This window comes from Phanerochaete carnosa, assembly GCF_000300595.1.
Source record: "Phanerochaete carnosa HHB-10118-sp unplaced genomic scaffold PHACAscaffold_10, whole genome shotgun sequence".
Classification (NCBI taxonomy): Eukaryota; Fungi; Basidiomycota; class Agaricomycetes; order Polyporales; family Phanerochaetaceae; genus Phanerochaete; species Phanerochaete carnosa.
This window is the reverse complement of record NW_006767637.1, coordinates 342,601-359,526: the sequence shown is the minus strand read 5'-3', so window position 1 is coordinate 359,526 and position 16,926 is coordinate 342,601. Positions and strand designations below refer to the sequence as shown.

Genomic DNA, 16,926 nt, shown 5'->3' with positions numbered 1-16,926 from the left:
GCTGGTCTGCTGGAGCGATGTCCAGCCGTCGCAAGGCAACGCCAGGCGCGCGCCAAATGACTCATGGCGCTGAGACGAGCGATCGGATGAGAAGATCAGCCGAGCGTCCAACTTTCTTCACCGCTTCCGGCCTTTTTTTCTGCCTACTGGACCTTATTTCTCTACTGAACGTGCCGGTGCCTGGACCTTTCAGGTTGATAATCACACTCAACTCCAGCTGCGAACACTCGGGACGACTATAGAGCTCCGGACACTGTTGGCCGAAGATACGACCAATACCCTGAACTAAAGATAGCATTTTTTGTACAGCCTGGACCCTTGCATCACTTTGTTCCCGCCGTCACCATCCACAGCGAGTCAGCGCCGGCCTTGCGAGCAACTCACAGGATATCGTGGCGCTCCGTGGGTATTTTGCTTCGCCTCTGCTTATCCCACTACACTTCGAAGCGCCCCTCAGCGCATCCGTATGCTTCTGTGGATCGCTCTTGGAAAGCCTTCGCTACTAATCTTGCAGCTTCGAGCCTTCGTCGGACACGATTTTGGCATTCTATCACTCCGTCTGCTTCGGTAGCTAGGCTTCTGAGAACACTGATGTTCTCAGCATCATGGGACCCTTTTGGTGGTTAATGTTCAACGGATACAGTCATATGACCGCGGCGCTCGTGATGACAACCTGTGATGTTATAAGTACCCTTCCACGCGGAGCTGGTCCTGACATGCGCGGTGCCTCAACCCGCCCCTGAAGTATCTCCCAGTCCAACGTACACGATGTCTGCTCCAGCCATTCCTTCTACGGTGCAAAATCCTGTCACGTTGAACTTATCCCCTTCGTATGGCGCTTTAATTGTCGCAGCGTACCTGGGTTGTGCCCTGTGGGGTATCAACGTCATGCAGACGTACGTCTTTCTGCACAACTTTTGTAGTCATCGGTGACCGACCCATGGCCCAGCTACATATATTATTGGAAGTCAGTCGATACCTCTATCGTCGAGTGCTTTCTTGTGCTCATAGCACATGATCATCATGCAGCTATCCAGACGACTCTTGGGCACTGAAGACGCTGGTAAGGACGCGATGGACATGGTTTCACGGCTATTAACTAACAACGGCACCCAGGTTGCATTCCTCTTGTATGTACACGGGACTGACCTTCCGATGTTCCTCACTAAAACCTTTCTGCTTCACAGAATAGTCGACACCGCTCACAAGATTCTTATCACCAAGATTCGTGCGTATCGTCGTGCGCTTGCTGTCTCCTATAACTTCTGACTTGACAACAGCGTGGTTCACCTTGATCCAGAACTGGGGGCGTGTTTCTGCCATTCTTGCCTCGCCAGAGTAAGCATTCCAGCATATGCGTTTGTAACAGCAGGATAACGCTGCTACAGGGAGGCTCTGGTGCGTTGACACTGCCCCGTGCAAACATGAGCGCTCAGCTGATACCCACCTCTACCTCTTAAGCATGAAGCCTGGGTCGGAGTGAGTTCTCGTGCATGTCCTCTATCTTCCGACCGGTCAGCCTGATCTTTGCTTCAGCTGATCATAGTTATAGTCGTCCAACTGTACTACCTACGACGCCTCGCTAAATGTAGGCTTCCCGGACAGCCGGATCATGGACAGCGCTGATACGACGTTCATAGTTGCCGCCACAACCCGCCACGCCCGAAACTGGTGGCTTTGGGCCATGTTCGCTCTCTTTGTGAGTCTCCACTGTCGATTCGGTGAGCCGTTAAGCCCATTGTTGTCTCTCCAGGTTCTTCTTTCCGTCTCGCAGATCCGTGAGTAGTCATCTACGCGTGTGTGGATGTAGGTGGCATTCATTGACGACTGGATCTTTCCGCTGCTAGCCTTGACGGTAGGCGAGTTGGCTGTCATACTGTTTGCCGGAGCGCTCGTTAACGACAGGCATGCTTATAGCATACTTGGCCTTTTCGATCGGCAGGGCGAACATCTTCATCCCAGTCAACTTGGTTTGTATGCTAGCGACAAGTGCTTTGCGCTATTTTCTGACTAATCTTCGTTCAGCGTCTTAAGAGGGCCGGGCTCATCGGCGCTGCTGTTGTCGACCTTTTCATCGCGGTCGGCATGATCATATTGGTCAGGGATTCAGACCAAGCCGACAGTCGCGCTCTTAGGTCCAAGAGGTTAGCGTTTGCGCTTTGGTTCATTGAACCACGCTCAAAACCGGTCATCTGCAGGACCTCGCGAACTATTAGTCGCTTGACAGTCATCATCATCAACACTGGAGTGTTAACTGCTGCCGTCGCAATCATCTCCCTCATTCTCGTAAGCGTCCCCTTACATCCTGGGCGTATGCCGCGCCACTCATCCGTGTTACAAAGGATGAAACTGCAAGCGGGACAGACTTCTGGACCGCGATCGCACAGTACCCGCAATGCTCGATCTACCTCTCGGCGTTCCTCGCTAACCTAAATGCCCGGCGCTACATCCGCGGCGATGGAGAAGACACAACTACCTCAAACATGGAGGATATTCGCTTTGCCCATAACACGACGTTAAGCCGCGATGCTGAAGCGAGCAAGGCGAACAGGACGGACACGCGCATCGTGCTCGGCCCGATAAGCTCCGGTACACATTCCAGCGGCACAGAAGCGGATGGCAGTGTGAGCGGCGCGCTCTCGAGTGACCAAGTCTTTCGTTGACGTATGGCGTTTCCAGAACGATCTCGTGCTGAACCTCGAAAAATACAACCACCCTGCTAGAGAGGACTCAGAAGTGTCGGACAAGCCGTTGTCGCTGGAAGTGGTCTAGGGTCTAGGCGATCACGTATTTTTCCCACTCACTCACGCTATTCCGAAGCGAACCAATCAGTCAGCTCATAGCCGTATTTATAAGGCCATATGGCTTTTGTAATTTATGCGGTTCCAACAGTTGGTGGAGAAAGAGCAATGCGTAAAGGCCCGAGAGCGTGGCTGCGTAACGGCATAACATTCACAATACCGGGATCCATGGCCAGGAGAAACCGGTCCCAGTTTGCCGCATAGTATTTTCCAGGGATTACAGAATTTCGCTGATATAACCACAAATCACGCCGACGTAGTAGATATAAACAGTAATTAAAAGATAGCTGACAACCGATAATCGATAATCGGTAATCCCTGAGAAAGCTCCTGTCACTTAGGCGCTGATCAAGTCTGGCTGCAACCATCATGTTCGCGTCTCGAACCAGTCCCACCAACGTGAGAAGCAGGCCGTAGTAAGTTATAAAGAGCCAGCTGCACACATCGGCCAAGGTTTCCATTCCGTTCTGCGCTCGTCCACACACGATGTCCGCATCGGCGTCAAAGCTTCCGCCACCCAAGCGCATTGGATCTTTCAGCGAGAAATGGCCGCCGAAGCCGACTTGGAAAGTTCCTGAAGACGTCCCCGATCTTACAGGAAAGATATTCCTGGTCACAGGCGGTAATGCAGGAATGGGTCTGGAGACGTGCCGTGTAGGGCGGTTCGTTCGTTTATTTGTTCGCTTGGTGCTGAGCTCTTTGGAGATAGGTTCTAGTGGCCCGTGGTGCAAAGGTATACCTTGCTGCACGCTCGGAAGAAAAGGCTAGTGCGGCTATGGACGACATCTGCAAGAGTACGGGGAAAAAAGATATCCATTTTTTGAAGATTGACCTCGCCGACCTCGCTTCCGTTAGGAAAGCTGCGGAAGAATACATGTCGAAAGAGCTGGAGCTTCATGTTCTCATCAATAACGCGTGAGCTGCGCAGAACGTGCTCCCTTCTCATTCACGGATCTCCAGCTCACTTTCATTGTCACAGTGGCGTATTGTACTCTCCGGGCATCGGTCCCCAAACCACTCAGGGATACGACATACAATTCGGAGTGCACGTTCTTGGTCTGGCTCGTGCTTTAGTCTACCCTGTCATACTTGCTCATGCCTTTGGGAACAGGCCACTACTTTTTTACCAAACTCCTGATGCCCACGCTCCTCCGCACTGCGGAAGGCGAGGTGTCTGGCGCACCATGCCTAGTGCGCGTGGTCTCCGTGTCGTCGGACGCGCACGAGCTTACCGCTCCAAGCCAAGGAATCGTCTGGGAGTCGCTTCAAAAAGGTGATGCAGCTATTCCGACGCGAAAAAAGCTTGTAGGACACCGCTTATACGGCCAAAGTAAACTGGTGCGTCCGTAAGCAACTGATGACCATGACATCTATAAACGCATGTAACATGGTAGGGCGTGGTACTGATCTCCTCAGAGCTGGCACGACGATATGGGGACCAAGGTGTCGTAGCCATATCCCTCCACCCAGGTGCGTGTCGCTACAGCGAGTCTTGCAATTCGAGGCTAATCTCACTATACGCTCCACGTTTGTTCAGGGGGCGTCGATTCAGAGCTATTGCGCAATTTGCATCCCATCATCGCCTGGATAGTGAAGAAAACACGCATCTACCCGGTCACATTAGGCGTCACAACCTCCCTATACGCCGCGACATCCGAGGCGGCCCTCGAGATGAACGGAGAGGTGAGGATGGACATCTCCGGAGTGGCTTTGGCTAACGGCGTGTTGCACAGTACTTGACTGCTTGGGGGCGACGGCAGGTGCCGAGTAAACACGCCTATAACTTGGAGATGGCGGAGAAGGTGTGGACCTGGTGTGAGGAACAGGCTACCGGGTTCTGAAGGCGCGACGATGGGCGCTAGTCGTCGGCGCCGTACAAACATGCCTGGCTTGCCAAAGACAAGAAATGCGCGACGCACCGATGAACTCGCATTTCGGTATGGCAAGGCAGATGGAGAGAGCCTGGAGCGTCTGGAGCTTTCGGCCTCGATTGACCAACAGTTGCCAATAACGGGTAAAAATCGTGTCGTCGTTACCATACAGTCCTTTCTCACGCGTATAGACCGTAGCCGAATACTCTGTGGTGCGTTAGTGTCTCGTTTAAGCAGATAATTTTGCGGTGCGCCTGCTAGCATCTCTGCAAGTGGGTCGTTACAAGTACTTCTATTACTTGATGGTAGGGATCATGGTATCTAGGTGTCCAGCGCTCAACGTCAACGCTGCAGCGCTGAACTTCGAAAGCTGTCCCCAGTTTTGACGATTGTATTCCCAGGGAACGTGGGTAAGGACACGCGCGCAGTAGGTGCACTGCTTTTGCTCACAATCAGAGTTGCGTATCCTAGTGATTTCCACCTGCCGTAAGTGTGCCAGCCATACGCTGAGAAAAGTGGTAGCTTGCGCGTAGAAAAAGCGGATCATGATCCAAGTCATTTCGCAGGTTTTCTAGCGCAGCGCCTCATCGTTGAGGGGTGCTTTGGTGACACTACCGAGTGAGCTTACTTTCTTGAGCACTGCGGGAGACGCACATATTCGTACGCGCAGCCGCCATCCCGTGTATTTCCCAGAAGGAGCCTAATGATCACGCGAACGTCGGTGTCACGAAGGCGCATGTCACCATCCTGGCTTGTTCATAGACCGTATGGCTACAACTTGCGATGGAAGTGAAAACCGGGCCAGAACATGGCAACTCTCGCCGGCGGAGATGATGAAAAGCCGTTCGACTATTCGTGAGCCCTGCTAGACCTGCTCAAATTTGCATCAATCAAGAATCAGCTTGATAGTTGCACTGAATCTCACCGTTCATGAAGGACGACCATGCATACTGGAATGTTTTTCATGCCGTTCCCTTTGATGGACCGAAATACCACCTCTTTGCCAACCATAGTCTCACCCTGTCTACACCTTCCCAGAGCCGAAATTTCCTCCAAATCACCTGCCTTTGATCAGAAGTTAGAGTTAGGGGACCGACTTGAACGTTCATAGCGAACTGTGCTTACTGCTTCATCAACTTCCACTTCTATACGACGTTGAGCTAGCAGTCTCCATTACCACCTCGCTAGACACAATAATCTTCCGCGCCTCGCTCCGACAAAACGGTTCGCTCACGAGCGATATCCATCCACTCGCGGCGCGTCATATGTGTTCGTACTACTATCCATATCGTGCAAGTTCCACAAATACAATCATATCAAAGTCGTGCCGACTCCTCTGCCTTTTCTCTCGCGACAGCGCCTTCGTAGTCCCTGTACTTGTAGTACTCCTTCAAGCTATCCGGGTTGGCCAGAGCCATCCCGGCAGCCAGGAAGTCCAGTCCAGATATGATCTTCTTCACCGCCATCTCGATCTTCTTTCCGTTCGCAGAATACTGCAGCCAAAACATCTCGTTGAGCGAAAAACGCAACGCCTTGCGGCCGCGCGCAGCATTGACGCACCGGGATGTCGTCCACCTGGAAGATGTGCGCCGGCAGGTAGCGCGGGCTCAGCTGCGTCCGGATGGCGTGGCGGATGCGCGCCTTGAGGCCGTCGTCGAGGCGCCGCCCGGGCGGCATCTTCACGAAGAGCAGCGCGCGCTCGACGGCGTCCTGCGCGCGCCGCTGGCCGACGCACAGCGTGTCGGCGACGGTCCCGTGGAACTGCTCGAGCACGCCGTACACCTCCGCAGACCCGAAGCGCACGCCGCTCGGGTTCAGCACGCCGTCGCTGGCACAGACCAAACACGAAGACGAAAAAGAGACAAAAATAGCCCGTCGTCAGACAGGACTGGAAAGGAGGCGCCGAGCGCAAGTGGCGGCGCACCTGCGGCCCAGCACAACGAGCCCGCCCGTCCGCGGGTTCTTCACGGCAAAGTCGCCCTGGTGCCACACGCCTGGGCGCGCAACACCACACGCGCGCGTCAGCAAACAGCCGCGGACACCGCCCTAAGGGGTGCACGCACCGGGGAACCTGCCGAAGTACGTCCTCCGCAGCGTGCTGTCGTCCGCGTCGTCCCCCCACAGGGCGACGGGCATGACGGGGTGCGGCCGTGTGCACACGAGCTCGCCCGGCACGCCTGCGTCCTCGGCGTTGCGGCCCGCGTCGTCAAAGAGCTCGACGGCCATGCCGAGCGCCTTGCCTTGCAGTTCTGGCCGGGATGCAAGGGGAAAAAAAGAAGGTGCATCAGTGGTGGCGCCGTGCGCGGTGCGGCGCGCGGGTAGCAGACGCACCTCCGGCGTACGTGGGCTGGCTGGGAACGCCCGTCAGGACTGTCGAGGGCGCAAGGAGTCAGCGGCGCGCGCAGTTTAAGGAGCGGAACGAGAGTTTGGGGCTTACAGGCAGCACAGGTGTCCGTGCCGCCGTATATAGAGTACACGTACACGTCCCGAAACGTCCCCTGTATCCACTCGAACATGGGCGCGGTCAGAGGCGAGCCGGAGCATGCGATGGTCTGAAGCGATTCGAAGGCCGGGAGCTCCGCTGTGTTTTCGTGTGCTGGTTATAAGCATGGCCTGAACTAAGAATGTGTATCATTTACATGATGTGATGCCTTGGGAGCGAAGCTCTACGAAGAATCGGGGGGAAGTGCCCCAGACGGTCGCCCTGCCGCCTCGTCAGCCCGTGCATGCGACAGAGTTAGATGCTGGTACTCACCCCTGGTCATTAATAATCTTCAATGTTGACTTGATGCTAGGGAAAAAAGGAGAGCCGTCGTAGAGTATGATCCGGGCGCCACAAGCAAGAGCAGGTATCATAGTGTTCCAGACCGCCCATCCAGCCTAAGAAAACGGTCGTCAGATGGCCGGGGAACCTACGTGCACAAGCAGGACGAACGAGACGCACCGTAGTGTACTGGTAGTAGCACTGATCTGGGCAGAGATTGCTCCCGAATGCGCCATCTTTTATTCCATTGAGCAGTAGACCCTGGGCGGCTATTCATAAGGAGACAACGTAGCAGTAAGAAAAGGGAGCGCTCACCCCTGCGCAATGGACGATGCACTTCGGCGGTCCAGTTGTGCCGGATGAATAAACAATGAACACGGGGTGCTCGAACGGCAGCTGCTCGAACTCTAGCGGACGGCCATCTCCGCTGGCCACAAAATCTTTCAATGTTTGGCTAGAATCGCAAGCATAAATATGAGACTGGACAGTAGCAATGGCTGTCGTACCACACTGGAGGGGCACCCGGAAAGCCCACAGGCTTCCCAGTCTTCGTGCTGGGGAGCAGCACCGCGCGCCGCAGGCCGTGGGGCACGAGCCCCTCCACGACCTCGCGTATGTTGGCTGTCAGGTCCGTCGTCTTCCCGGCATACACGACCTCGGTGTCGAAAAAGACGAGCCTGGGCCCGGTCTGTCTGTACCTGCCCAAGACACCCTACGACGAGCATCAGCGCTGGCGGAAAAAGGAAAAAAAAAAAGGAAACAGAAAAGAAAAGAAAGAAATACAGGTAGACGCCTGCGAACGCTCACCTGCGGGCCCATGTCGGGCGCCATACTCGAGAACACGGCGCCGAGGCTGATCGCGGCGAGCGCGATCGCGAGCGCGTCGACCGAGTTCGTGACGACGGCGGCGACGCGGTCGCCGACCTGCAGGCCGCTGGCGCGCATCGCCGCGGCGAGCCCGCCCACCATGCGCCGCAGCTCCCGGAAGCTGTAGTGCGCGACCTGGCCCGTCTCCCGCGCGGCGGTGACCGCGATGGCGTCGCCGTTGAAGCGCAGCACGTTCTCGGCGTAGTTCAGGCGCGCGCCGGGGAACCATGTTCGGAGCTCGGGAAGCCGTCCTTCGGTTACGATCTAATCATTGAATTGATAGGTTACGTTAGCGCGGAGCATGCTAGTGAGAGACAGAGCGCGTACTGTTTCGGGAGGTACGGAATATACGATGTTGAAGTACTGCCAGAGGTCCTGCCAGAAAGTATAGTCGGAGACCGAGTAATGGTGCAAATCATGGTAGTTTTCTGGATGATTGGATAAGCATAGACAAAGCCGTCAACCGGAAAGAACACACTGAGGCTTAACCCATGCTTCGTGTTGACCCACCTCTTGAAGGCGTCTACGCGTGACGTCCTGTGATCCTTCGGGGTGCGAATAAGGCGTGACTGTGTAAAGTGCGGGGTCATGACTCGCCCTGGGAAGTGAGTCAGCCGGACTGTCACAGAGTGTATTTAAGCTCGATGAGTCTCTATCGCAACGAGGCGAACGACAGTTCACTGTGAAGAGTTCCAGCGTTCGGCTAGGTACATCAGAAGTGTTGGAGAATGAGGCCTCGATAAAGGTGACGATCTCTACAAGCAGACATGCACTCGCAAGGTAAAACACGCCAATCAAGGACCCGAACAAGCTCACGTGCGTCTCGGAGGCCAAGGCAGGTGACCAAAGTGAATGTGCAGGCACATCACGCCTGAAGATTGCAGGTAGAGTTCACTGGACCTTGTTTCTCCTGCAAGATTTGGAGTCAGCAACTGTCAGCGTTATCAGCCGTGGCACGGTGGAACACACACTCCATAGGCTCTCGTATCAGGAGGGAAGAGTGAGAACACCTGCTGAGGCCCGAGATAGGCCTTAAACCTCCGTGATGCGGGAGCGTACAGAATGAAAGTCATGCGCATGGGAGGTATACATTGGGAACGGGCTATAGAGCCTCCGAAATCGTGGCTTCAGGGACTGGTGCAGAAATGTCCCATGGTGGGTGGAGCAAAGGTCTGTCAAGCGTGTCAAGAGTCGAGAACCCCAAAGTACCCGAAAAGAATTTATCGCTGGTGAGACCTCGTGGGTAGTAGCTGGAACGCTGAGAGATAGATAGACCCCGGCTGGCTGTGCTAGAGCCTGAGAAACGCAAGTATGTGTCGGGCGTATCGTGGGTGTGGAAGTACAGGGAAGGTTGGGTTTGCTGGCATTAGCGCATCTGGAGAACAGAACCTGTGGCTTCTTGATATGAGGGCTTGATAGTGGTACTTACCTGGGAACCCGCAGTGTAATATAGAAGTGTTTTCGCGCATGTGATGAAGCGTCAGAACAGAGGCCATCTGGCAGATGTGGATGAGCGCCGGAGCCCTAGTGATTAATGAGCTCGCCGGCAGCTGCGCGGCATCGTGGCACTGGCGCCTATCAGGCATGACGTGACTGCTTTCGCACGCGCCGTCGTCGCGCAGTTTGCACATCTGGAAATGTCTCACATTTCAGCCCAAAGCGAAACACTTCCAGTGCTCTTTCCAAGTCTCGACGATGCTCATAGCTCGGTATGGTGGCGTCTGGCATTGCATCACATTGCGGCGAGCTCCAGGCTTACCGCCTGTTTGGGAAAGCTGCGGACCACGTAATTTCACTGATGTCGCTCGCGGTTGGTCTAGCTTTGCTTCGCGGAGATGACCGGCACGAACTGTCGCCCAACGACATATTACCTCATGCCAGCAGCAAACATATCGCGGCGCGAATGCCGGTGCTCTCTCAGGCGGACTTGGAGGAGCCCGAACTGGGAGTGTGTGACCAGTCGACCAGACCTGTACCGCCCCGCGGACCTAGATTGAGTCGTATCTGAGAGCTGACGTCTCCCTCGCGGCTGTCGGCCTTCTCTGGGAACCTACCAAAACGGCGTCAGCCTGCAAGCATCGAATGCCCCTGCCGGCGAACATCGAATACATGATGAACGCCTTACGGATATGTGACTATATACTAAAGCGCAGGCTGCTCAGACACACCACGTTCGCCAGCAGCGTAGCTTGTCGAAATGTCACCCATTCCTGATCTCGCTACCGTTTTTGACATTGACGGACAAACTTTCGATTTTGTCATCATCGGTGGGCTGACACTTTAACCAGCTGTCCGTCAGAACTAACAAGATGTGTATACAGGCGGTGGTGTAAGAGGCTCCCACCTCGATTATGTTGTACGACTAACGTTTGCAGATCGCGGGATGCGTCTTGGCCAACCGACTTTCTGAGGACCCCAATGTCTCAGTGGCGATGCTCGAGGCAGGCAAGTCGCGCTTGGATGACCCAGTCGTCTGTGAGCAGTCCGCGAGACTTCTATGTTGACATGCCGCTGACGACACACAGCGAGTCCCGTGGGATACCTCCAGGAACTCATGAACCCCGAGTATGACTGGCTGTTTCCTATTGCGCCGCAGCCGAACGCATCGACCGCGCACATGATACCTTGGAACCGGTCTGTCTCATTGCATTCCACACTCATCACCCTTATTCACGGTCGCCACGAACCAGGGGGAAAATGCTCGGCGGAAGCTCTGCGATCAACGTCATGGCATACACCAAGCCCGCTCGCGAAGAGCTCGATGGTGCGTTCGGGCTTGAGTGCAGTGGCGCTTATGCTGACATTCAGGCTCTGCTCACGGCTAGCTCTTGAGACTCTTGGGAACCCCGGGTGGAACTGGTCTTCGTACCAGAAGTACGCGAACAAGGCTGAGGGGTACGTTTGGAGTATACACGAGCTAGCTTTTTGTGATTTCTGAAGGCGCTTCTGATAGATTCCGCACTCCCGCACCCGCGATTATGGATGAGGACTTTCGCAACTTGTACAATCCTGATTCCGTCGGGCACGATGGTCAGTCCTACTCTACCCCCAGAATGAAAAGTGACTAAAACTTGAGCAATAGGAAATCTCACACTGTCCTTTGTTCCAACTGGGTCCAATGCGGACTCTGCGTTTCAGAAGGTAGACATTTTCAGCTATGGCCCGGTGTCTTGGAGTCTAACGTCCGTGCCCCAACTAGAGTTTGGCTAACAACGGGTTGGACATACGGTCAGATGCGGTACGCATACTGTAGCAAATTTAAGCCCTTTCGGCGCTGATTCGACGTCCACTACAGCTCGGCGGAGAAGTTCGTGCTAGCGTTCCTGCTGTTCATCGGATGCTGACTGCCCCCAGATCACTGGTATTGCGAAGACGCTGTCAACCCTCGATCCGAAGACTGGCTACCGAGTCAGCGCTGCGACGGTAAACGTTGAACGAAGACGAACAGTTGCTGTTACTCACAAGTCCGTCCCGTCAGGCGTACTTGCTTCCGGCGCTCGGCAGACCAAATCTCAAGATTCTCACAGAAGCGTATGCCTGCCGGATCGTCACAGAAACGGAGGCAGGCGGCATCGTCGCTCGTGCGGTCGAGTTCGAGCATGGCGGCAAGCAGTACACAGCATCGGCCGCGCGCGAAGTCATCGTTTCTGCTGGGTGCGTCTCTCTGCTTTGATCTGTGGCGCGGCGGGCTAAGTCTTTCTTGTGCCGCAGGACTGTCAAGACCCCGCAGATCCTCGAGCTCAGCGGTATCGGCGATCCGAAGGTCCTCGAGCCCCTGGGGATCAAGGCCGTCCTCGACCTGCCCTCTGTCGGCACGAACGTGCAGGAGCATATCGTGGTCGCCAATCTGAATTATCGTACGCGCATCTGTCCTGGTTCCCGATCAGAGCCCCGCTCAATTGATGCTGCACATGCAGGGATGCAAGACGACAGGAACATCGTCACCAACCACATCCTCGCCGACAAGGAGTACATGGCCGAGGTGCACAAGCGTCTGTGAGTGTGTGCGCCCGTCAGTCCTTGCTCTCACCCCAACTCCCGCGCCCACACCCATCCCACCCCACACAGCGGCCTGCAGACCGAGTACGCGCTGCTCGCAAACAACTTCGCCTTCGTGCCGCTGCACGTCGCGTCGCCCAACGCGGCGGCGCTCATCGCGCGGAAGCGGGCGGAGCTCGCGCAGCGCGCCCCGACGCTCCCGCCCGGCCTGCGCAAGCAGTACGAGGTCCAGCTGGAACTGATGGCGAGCGGGCGCAACGCGGACATCGAGATGATGTCGTCTGCGGTCGTGCTGACGCCGATGGCGGAGCCGGCGAAGCCGCACATGGCGCTCGTCGCCGAGCTGACGCATCCCTGGTCGCGCGGCACCATCGTGAGTTCCCTCCCTTTTTTCCCCCTTGTTCCAGCCCGCGCGCGCTCGCACGGTGTGCTAACCTGCGTGCAACGCAACGCAGCACGTCGCCTCCGCGGACCCGAAGGCGCACCCGCACATCGACCCGCGCTTCCTCTCGGACGCGTTCGACCTCGACGTCCTCGCCGAGGGCTTCAAGTTCGCGCTCAAGGTCGGCGAGACGGAGCCGTTCCGCGGGATGACGAAGGCGCGCGTGGGCCCCCCGCCCGAGGTGGACCTGTCCACGGACGAGGGCATCAGAGGCGAGTGCACCCCCCGCGCACCCCGAGCCGCATGCTGACGCAGCGCCCCGGCCCTGCTCTGCCTCCTACTAGATTACGTGCGCGCGAACATCTTTGTCACCTGGCGTGCGTGCTCTCTCTGTTGTATTTTTGTGTGCGTTGCACGATGCTGACGCGGGAGACGCGCAGACGCATGCGGCGCCGCGTCCATGCTGCCCAAGGACCTCGGCGGCGTCGTGGACCCGCAGCTGAGGGTGTACGGCACGACGAACATCCGGGTCGTGGACCTGTCGGTGCTGCCGCTTCAGCTCTCTGTACACTCCCAGGGTGCGCTCTCACGTCTCTGCTGATGTTTCCCGGTGTCGGTGCTGATGTCGCTCCTCGTTTTTTGCTCCAGCGTTCGTGTATGCTTTGGCAGAGCAAGGTGCGTGCTGCTTGCGGGATGGTAAGCCCTGACGTTGACGGTCTGTGTCTTAGCTGCCGATATCATCAAAGGGATTCCGATGTAGGTGACTTCGACTCTGTCGCTTGCACTTGATTCTTGCTGCTTGTCCTACTTCCCGGATGATATGAACTGTTGGCGTGAGGCATTTTGTCGGGCTCTGAGCTGTTCCGGTTTGCAAAGACGCGATATTCGATGTAATAGTATGCAATGCGATCGGATACAGGGTGTGGCCTCATGAACATCAAACTTAACAGTGTCAAAGGTGAAGAGTTTGGAACGCAAAGGCCTTGTGAGGTTAACTCAGCAGCGACGTGACTTGGAAGTGGCCGGAGGTCAATGGACATATGGGTTAATCGACTAAAGTCTGCTTGATGGCCCACCTCTGCTCAGTCGCATGACTATGATATCGCTTTGCGGCCAACAGACGAAAATGGTACGCGCGTGGGCTTCATCGCTCAGGATCGCGTAAAGCTTTCATTTTGTCGAGATAATTTCAGGAACCGGCGTTGCGGGAGCGTACGACAACGGGAACAGGCGTATTGCACGCCCGCGAGAGGCGCAAACGCGTAAGGACTGCAGCTGGTTACATGCGACTTTGGCTACCATATAATGTCAAGCATGGGAAAGGCCAAGCGTGCGCACACCTGAAGCATGTACAGTGTAGGACCACTCCGTGGGACAGCACCACTCTTTTGGGACTCCACTTCCTGCCCTCGCACAGCCTGTAGGGCCTATCACTACCACTTTACTGTATATAATGCATCTATATCTATATGCCATTAGAAGCTCAGAGCCATCCGGTGATTGTAGCGTAGGTGGGGGAGCAAAAAGCCTCGAAAATTGTCAAGCGCGCCGGCTTCAGTGGTGCTGCGACCGTCACCAGAGTCGCATAGTCAGCCTAAAATTCGCAAAGATATTCTTTAATACTCGAATTTATGCTCCATTTATGTGAAAAATGCGCTTGATGTTCAGATGCTAAGTGTCGAGCCGGAATACATCAGAGATGATTCTACTGAGCTTAGGCGTGACTGAGGCGTGACAAATTTGACTGCCGCGTGACTGCTGCATCTGCCAAGACTGCTGGTACATGTCACAAATTGTCACTTTTGTCACATCAGTCACCCTGTCCCAAGGAGTGCTGTCCCGGACCACCTCCATCTTGTGTCCTTCGCCTTGACTTCAGCTTTTGTCTTTTCGCCTTGCAGCTTTGCACTGAGGTATTTCATATGTTGTAGTAATATAATGCGATTTATTTAGTATTTATATACGAGAGATATACGAAGGGGAAGCGAATATTGATCAGGTGTCCCAAGGAGTGGTCCTATACTGTAATGCTAACATATTTGTGGACGCAGAATCGCCGACGTCGCGTGCGACAAATAGCTGGAGATACGCGTCAACGAGACGGACATGAAGCAGCTGTTCAACATGACACACTAGGGAGAAGAGTTCTCACTATCCAAGAACGTTCGGCACGTGCACGTTCCCGTCCGTGTCTGCTGTGCTTCTTGTAACATTGAGATAGCCTTCGCCGGGTGTATCTGAACCGCACCCTGCCCGACCCTGGTGTACATCACCTGCTGCTCGGTCAGGCTCATACCGCCTGTGCCAATGAGAGCGCGTGCCCGACACGAGGTCTCATCGATGAAGCGTCGGAATGATGACGCCTTCTGCATCTTACTTGTAGAAATCAGGCGTCTTTTAGTAGCGGCGCGTTTACTATGCCTCTGCAGGAATCGTGTCGCCTACAGAGAGACCGGGAGGGTTGAATACGACCGGGACGCGACGTGGTTGAAGTGACCTTTATTAGAGCGAGCTGATCACATCACAACGGAGTTGAGTCATTTGTTACGGTGGTAAGTACTGGTAAACAGCGTTTGTTAATATGGGCGTCTAATATTCTAATTTGGCGCTATTTTTCTGTACAAGGGCCGCCATAGTTCTCGATGTCGGTGTCCACAGGGAGACTGTCCGCGTGAAACTCGTAGAGGAAGCGTATTCCGAGCGAACGCTCAACGACGTCGCCGGTTATTGGCCTATAAGTCGCGCATGAATCCAAGCCGCCGGTGTTCGGCTGCTGCGATGGCATCTACCGGCTGGATGACTCCCGAGTATCATGAGTCAGAATTTGCACTTTCACATGTCAGAGCCAGAACGAAATGTGAAGGTAGTGACAAATAAAGGAATAGCAAGATGTGCAGTATGACAGGCCGGACGTCGAGGCTGTTCACAGCGGCGGACACCTCTCCGATGGGCGCTTGCTCGCCTTGACATCCCGGCTCCCGCCTCCATCCGAGTTCTGAGATGGCAACTCCACACAGACACTTGGAGCTATCAAGCATCTCGTGGTTAATCGAAGACCGCTCGTACGTCCTGATAGATGCGCCACAAGCCACAAAGACAAACTCAACCGCCTGCCGCTTTCGAAGCCAGTCTCCCGCCGAGCTTCCTGATAGTTGGGTCAGTCCAAGCCTGCCACTCACTTTGAACCTGTGTGAATGGTGTCTCCACTGTCACACACAATCTCGGTCAGCGAACGCCGGAAGCTGACGTCATTACTCAATAAATGCCAGCAAGCTTCCTTTGATACTGTCTACCTTATGTCGAGCTGCGGCTTGTTGAACGTGCGCAGCAGTCACAATCTCTGCCCTACCCGGTGGCCAGCGGAACAAACGAAGACAGTGTATCGGTGCTCCCCGCGCGCCCGCGCGTCCGTCGCGCCTTGCGTTGGTACTCATGCTTCACGCTTCAGGGTCTATTATCGGAATCGGAATCTACGGCACTCTGAATATCCGTATCCCCGGCAGATCTGACGGCCGCTTGAATCAGGCGCAATATCTACAAAGGGTTGGAGCTTTGCGGCATCCATATGGCATGCATTCATTTCGAGACGCGTAGTCAAGGGGGTTTGGGAGAAGAGGTAAGCGGTAAGCCCCAATCGTTCAATTGGCTCGCAACGTGATGATCGCGCATAGAAAATTATCTCTGCGTGTGACTATTATGCATACACCAGCTGCTACACAGTATCAAACTTTCTACATCCACTGCTATGTGGAAAGCGAAGATCACTCCGCGCACGGATGAGCCGCATGGCAGGACGCCAGATACTTCTCAGCGGGACTTGAGGGCGCAGCACGCCTTGTACGTATGTAATGCCCATTATACGCGGCCGCATAGGATTTTTGATGGCATCCCTTTAATTCGCACATGCAGCGCCAGAAGATGATGTTCCGGCAACTGTGTGCGAGACGGCAGACTTATAACGCTACGCGCGACAGTTTGGATGCGTTGTATGCGGGAGATAGTGGAATGCCTTCGAAATTGGGGCCGTGAACTCTACATTGCGAGGCTTTGAAAGGCAGATTGCTGCTCCGCAGGCCGCAGGACTCCTTGGTCTTGGGTGCTTAACGAAGCACTTGATAAATTCACCAGAGTGCGCTCCATCTGCCGTCAAGAAGCGCGTCTCTATGATACAGCGCTAGCTGACAGATATGGAGGGAAGCATAGTGGAGTGAGGAAGATGTGACCGAAGACGGTGCCTCATGC

The 16,926-nt window shown here is 55.1% G+C and overlaps 6 protein-coding genes across 6 annotated transcripts; 4 read left to right on the top strand and 2 right to left on the bottom strand.

Annotated features, from left to right (window-relative positions):
• Positions 1 to 768: 768 nt before the first annotated feature.
• PHACADRAFT_199773 (uncharacterized protein) lies at positions 769 to 2,772 on the top strand (the record flags this gene model as incomplete). Its single annotated transcript, XM_007400041.1, has 16 exons — positions 769 to 896; positions 950 to 967; positions 1,030 to 1,063; positions 1,117 to 1,130; positions 1,188 to 1,228; positions 1,281 to 1,338; positions 1,389 to 1,398; positions 1,462 to 1,479; positions 1,553 to 1,588; positions 1,641 to 1,699; positions 1,754 to 1,778; positions 1,860 to 1,970; positions 2,026 to 2,144; positions 2,199 to 2,286; positions 2,343 to 2,624; positions 2,680 to 2,772. 16 exons carry the CDS (start codon positions 769 to 771, stop codon positions 2,770 to 2,772), a joined length of 1,134 nt encoding a protein of 377 aa, XP_007400103.1.
• Positions 2,773 to 3,316: 544 nt separating this feature from the next.
• Positions 3,317 to 5,071, top strand: PHACADRAFT_262837 (uncharacterized protein). The gene is made up of 9 exons (XM_007400040.1): positions 3,317 to 3,455; positions 3,511 to 3,716; positions 3,781 to 3,857; positions 3,913 to 4,139; positions 4,196 to 4,271; positions 4,339 to 4,484; positions 4,535 to 4,815; positions 4,864 to 4,977; positions 5,027 to 5,071. The coding sequence occupies exons 1-7, from the start codon at positions 3,435 to 3,437 to the stop codon at positions 4,640 to 4,642; spliced, it is 861 nt and encodes a 286-aa protein (XP_007400102.1). The 5' UTR covers positions 3,317 to 3,434; the 3' UTR covers positions 4,643 to 4,815; positions 4,864 to 4,977; positions 5,027 to 5,071.
• A 694-nt stretch (positions 5,072 to 5,765) lies between these two features.
• Positions 5,766 to 9,713, bottom strand: PHACADRAFT_151363 (uncharacterized protein). Its single transcript, XM_007400039.1, has 15 exons — positions 9,275 to 9,713; positions 8,782 to 9,213; positions 8,631 to 8,731; positions 8,244 to 8,567; positions 7,943 to 8,148; positions 7,752 to 7,890; positions 7,617 to 7,697; positions 7,428 to 7,552; positions 7,312 to 7,376; positions 7,110 to 7,268; positions 7,004 to 7,042; positions 6,736 to 6,921; positions 6,597 to 6,666; positions 6,233 to 6,500; positions 5,766 to 6,165 (listed from the first exon to the last, which is right to left on the bottom strand). The coding sequence occupies exons 2-15, from the start codon at positions 8,891 to 8,893 to the stop codon at positions 5,989 to 5,991; spliced, it is 2,052 nt and encodes a 683-aa protein (XP_007400101.1). The 5' UTR covers positions 8,894 to 9,213; positions 9,275 to 9,713; the 3' UTR covers positions 5,766 to 5,988.
• Positions 9,714 to 10,014: 301 nt separating this feature from the next.
• On the top strand, positions 10,015 to 10,311 carry PHACADRAFT_165575 (uncharacterized protein; the record flags this gene model as incomplete). The annotated part of the gene is made up of 1 exon (XM_007400038.1): positions 10,015 to 10,311. One exon carries the CDS (start codon positions 10,015 to 10,017, stop codon positions 10,309 to 10,311), a length of 297 nt encoding a protein of 98 aa, XP_007400100.1.
• A 112-nt stretch (positions 10,312 to 10,423) lies between these two features.
• PHACADRAFT_262829 (uncharacterized protein) lies at positions 10,424 to 13,556 on the top strand. The gene is made up of 20 exons (XM_007400037.1): positions 10,424 to 10,570; positions 10,625 to 10,632; positions 10,679 to 10,778; positions 10,829 to 10,937; positions 10,994 to 11,067; positions 11,129 to 11,198; positions 11,257 to 11,333; positions 11,386 to 11,444; positions 11,503 to 11,541; positions 11,599 to 11,610; positions 11,658 to 11,726; positions 11,782 to 11,957; positions 12,015 to 12,160; positions 12,221 to 12,299; positions 12,372 to 12,675; positions 12,758 to 12,956; positions 13,029 to 13,061; positions 13,125 to 13,262; positions 13,333 to 13,359; positions 13,413 to 13,556. Exons 1-20 carry the CDS (start codon positions 10,501 to 10,503, stop codon positions 13,442 to 13,444), a joined length of 1,821 nt encoding a protein of 606 aa, XP_007400099.1. The 5' UTR covers positions 10,424 to 10,500; the 3' UTR covers positions 13,445 to 13,556.
• A 1,114-nt stretch (positions 13,557 to 14,670) lies between these two features.
• PHACADRAFT_262827 (uncharacterized protein) lies at positions 14,671 to 15,125 on the bottom strand. The gene has a single exon (XM_007400036.1). It carries the CDS (start codon positions 15,054 to 15,056, stop codon positions 14,817 to 14,819), a length of 240 nt encoding a protein of 79 aa, XP_007400098.1. The 5' UTR covers positions 15,057 to 15,125; the 3' UTR covers positions 14,671 to 14,816.
• Between the last annotated feature and the right edge of the window lie 1,801 nt (positions 15,126 to 16,926).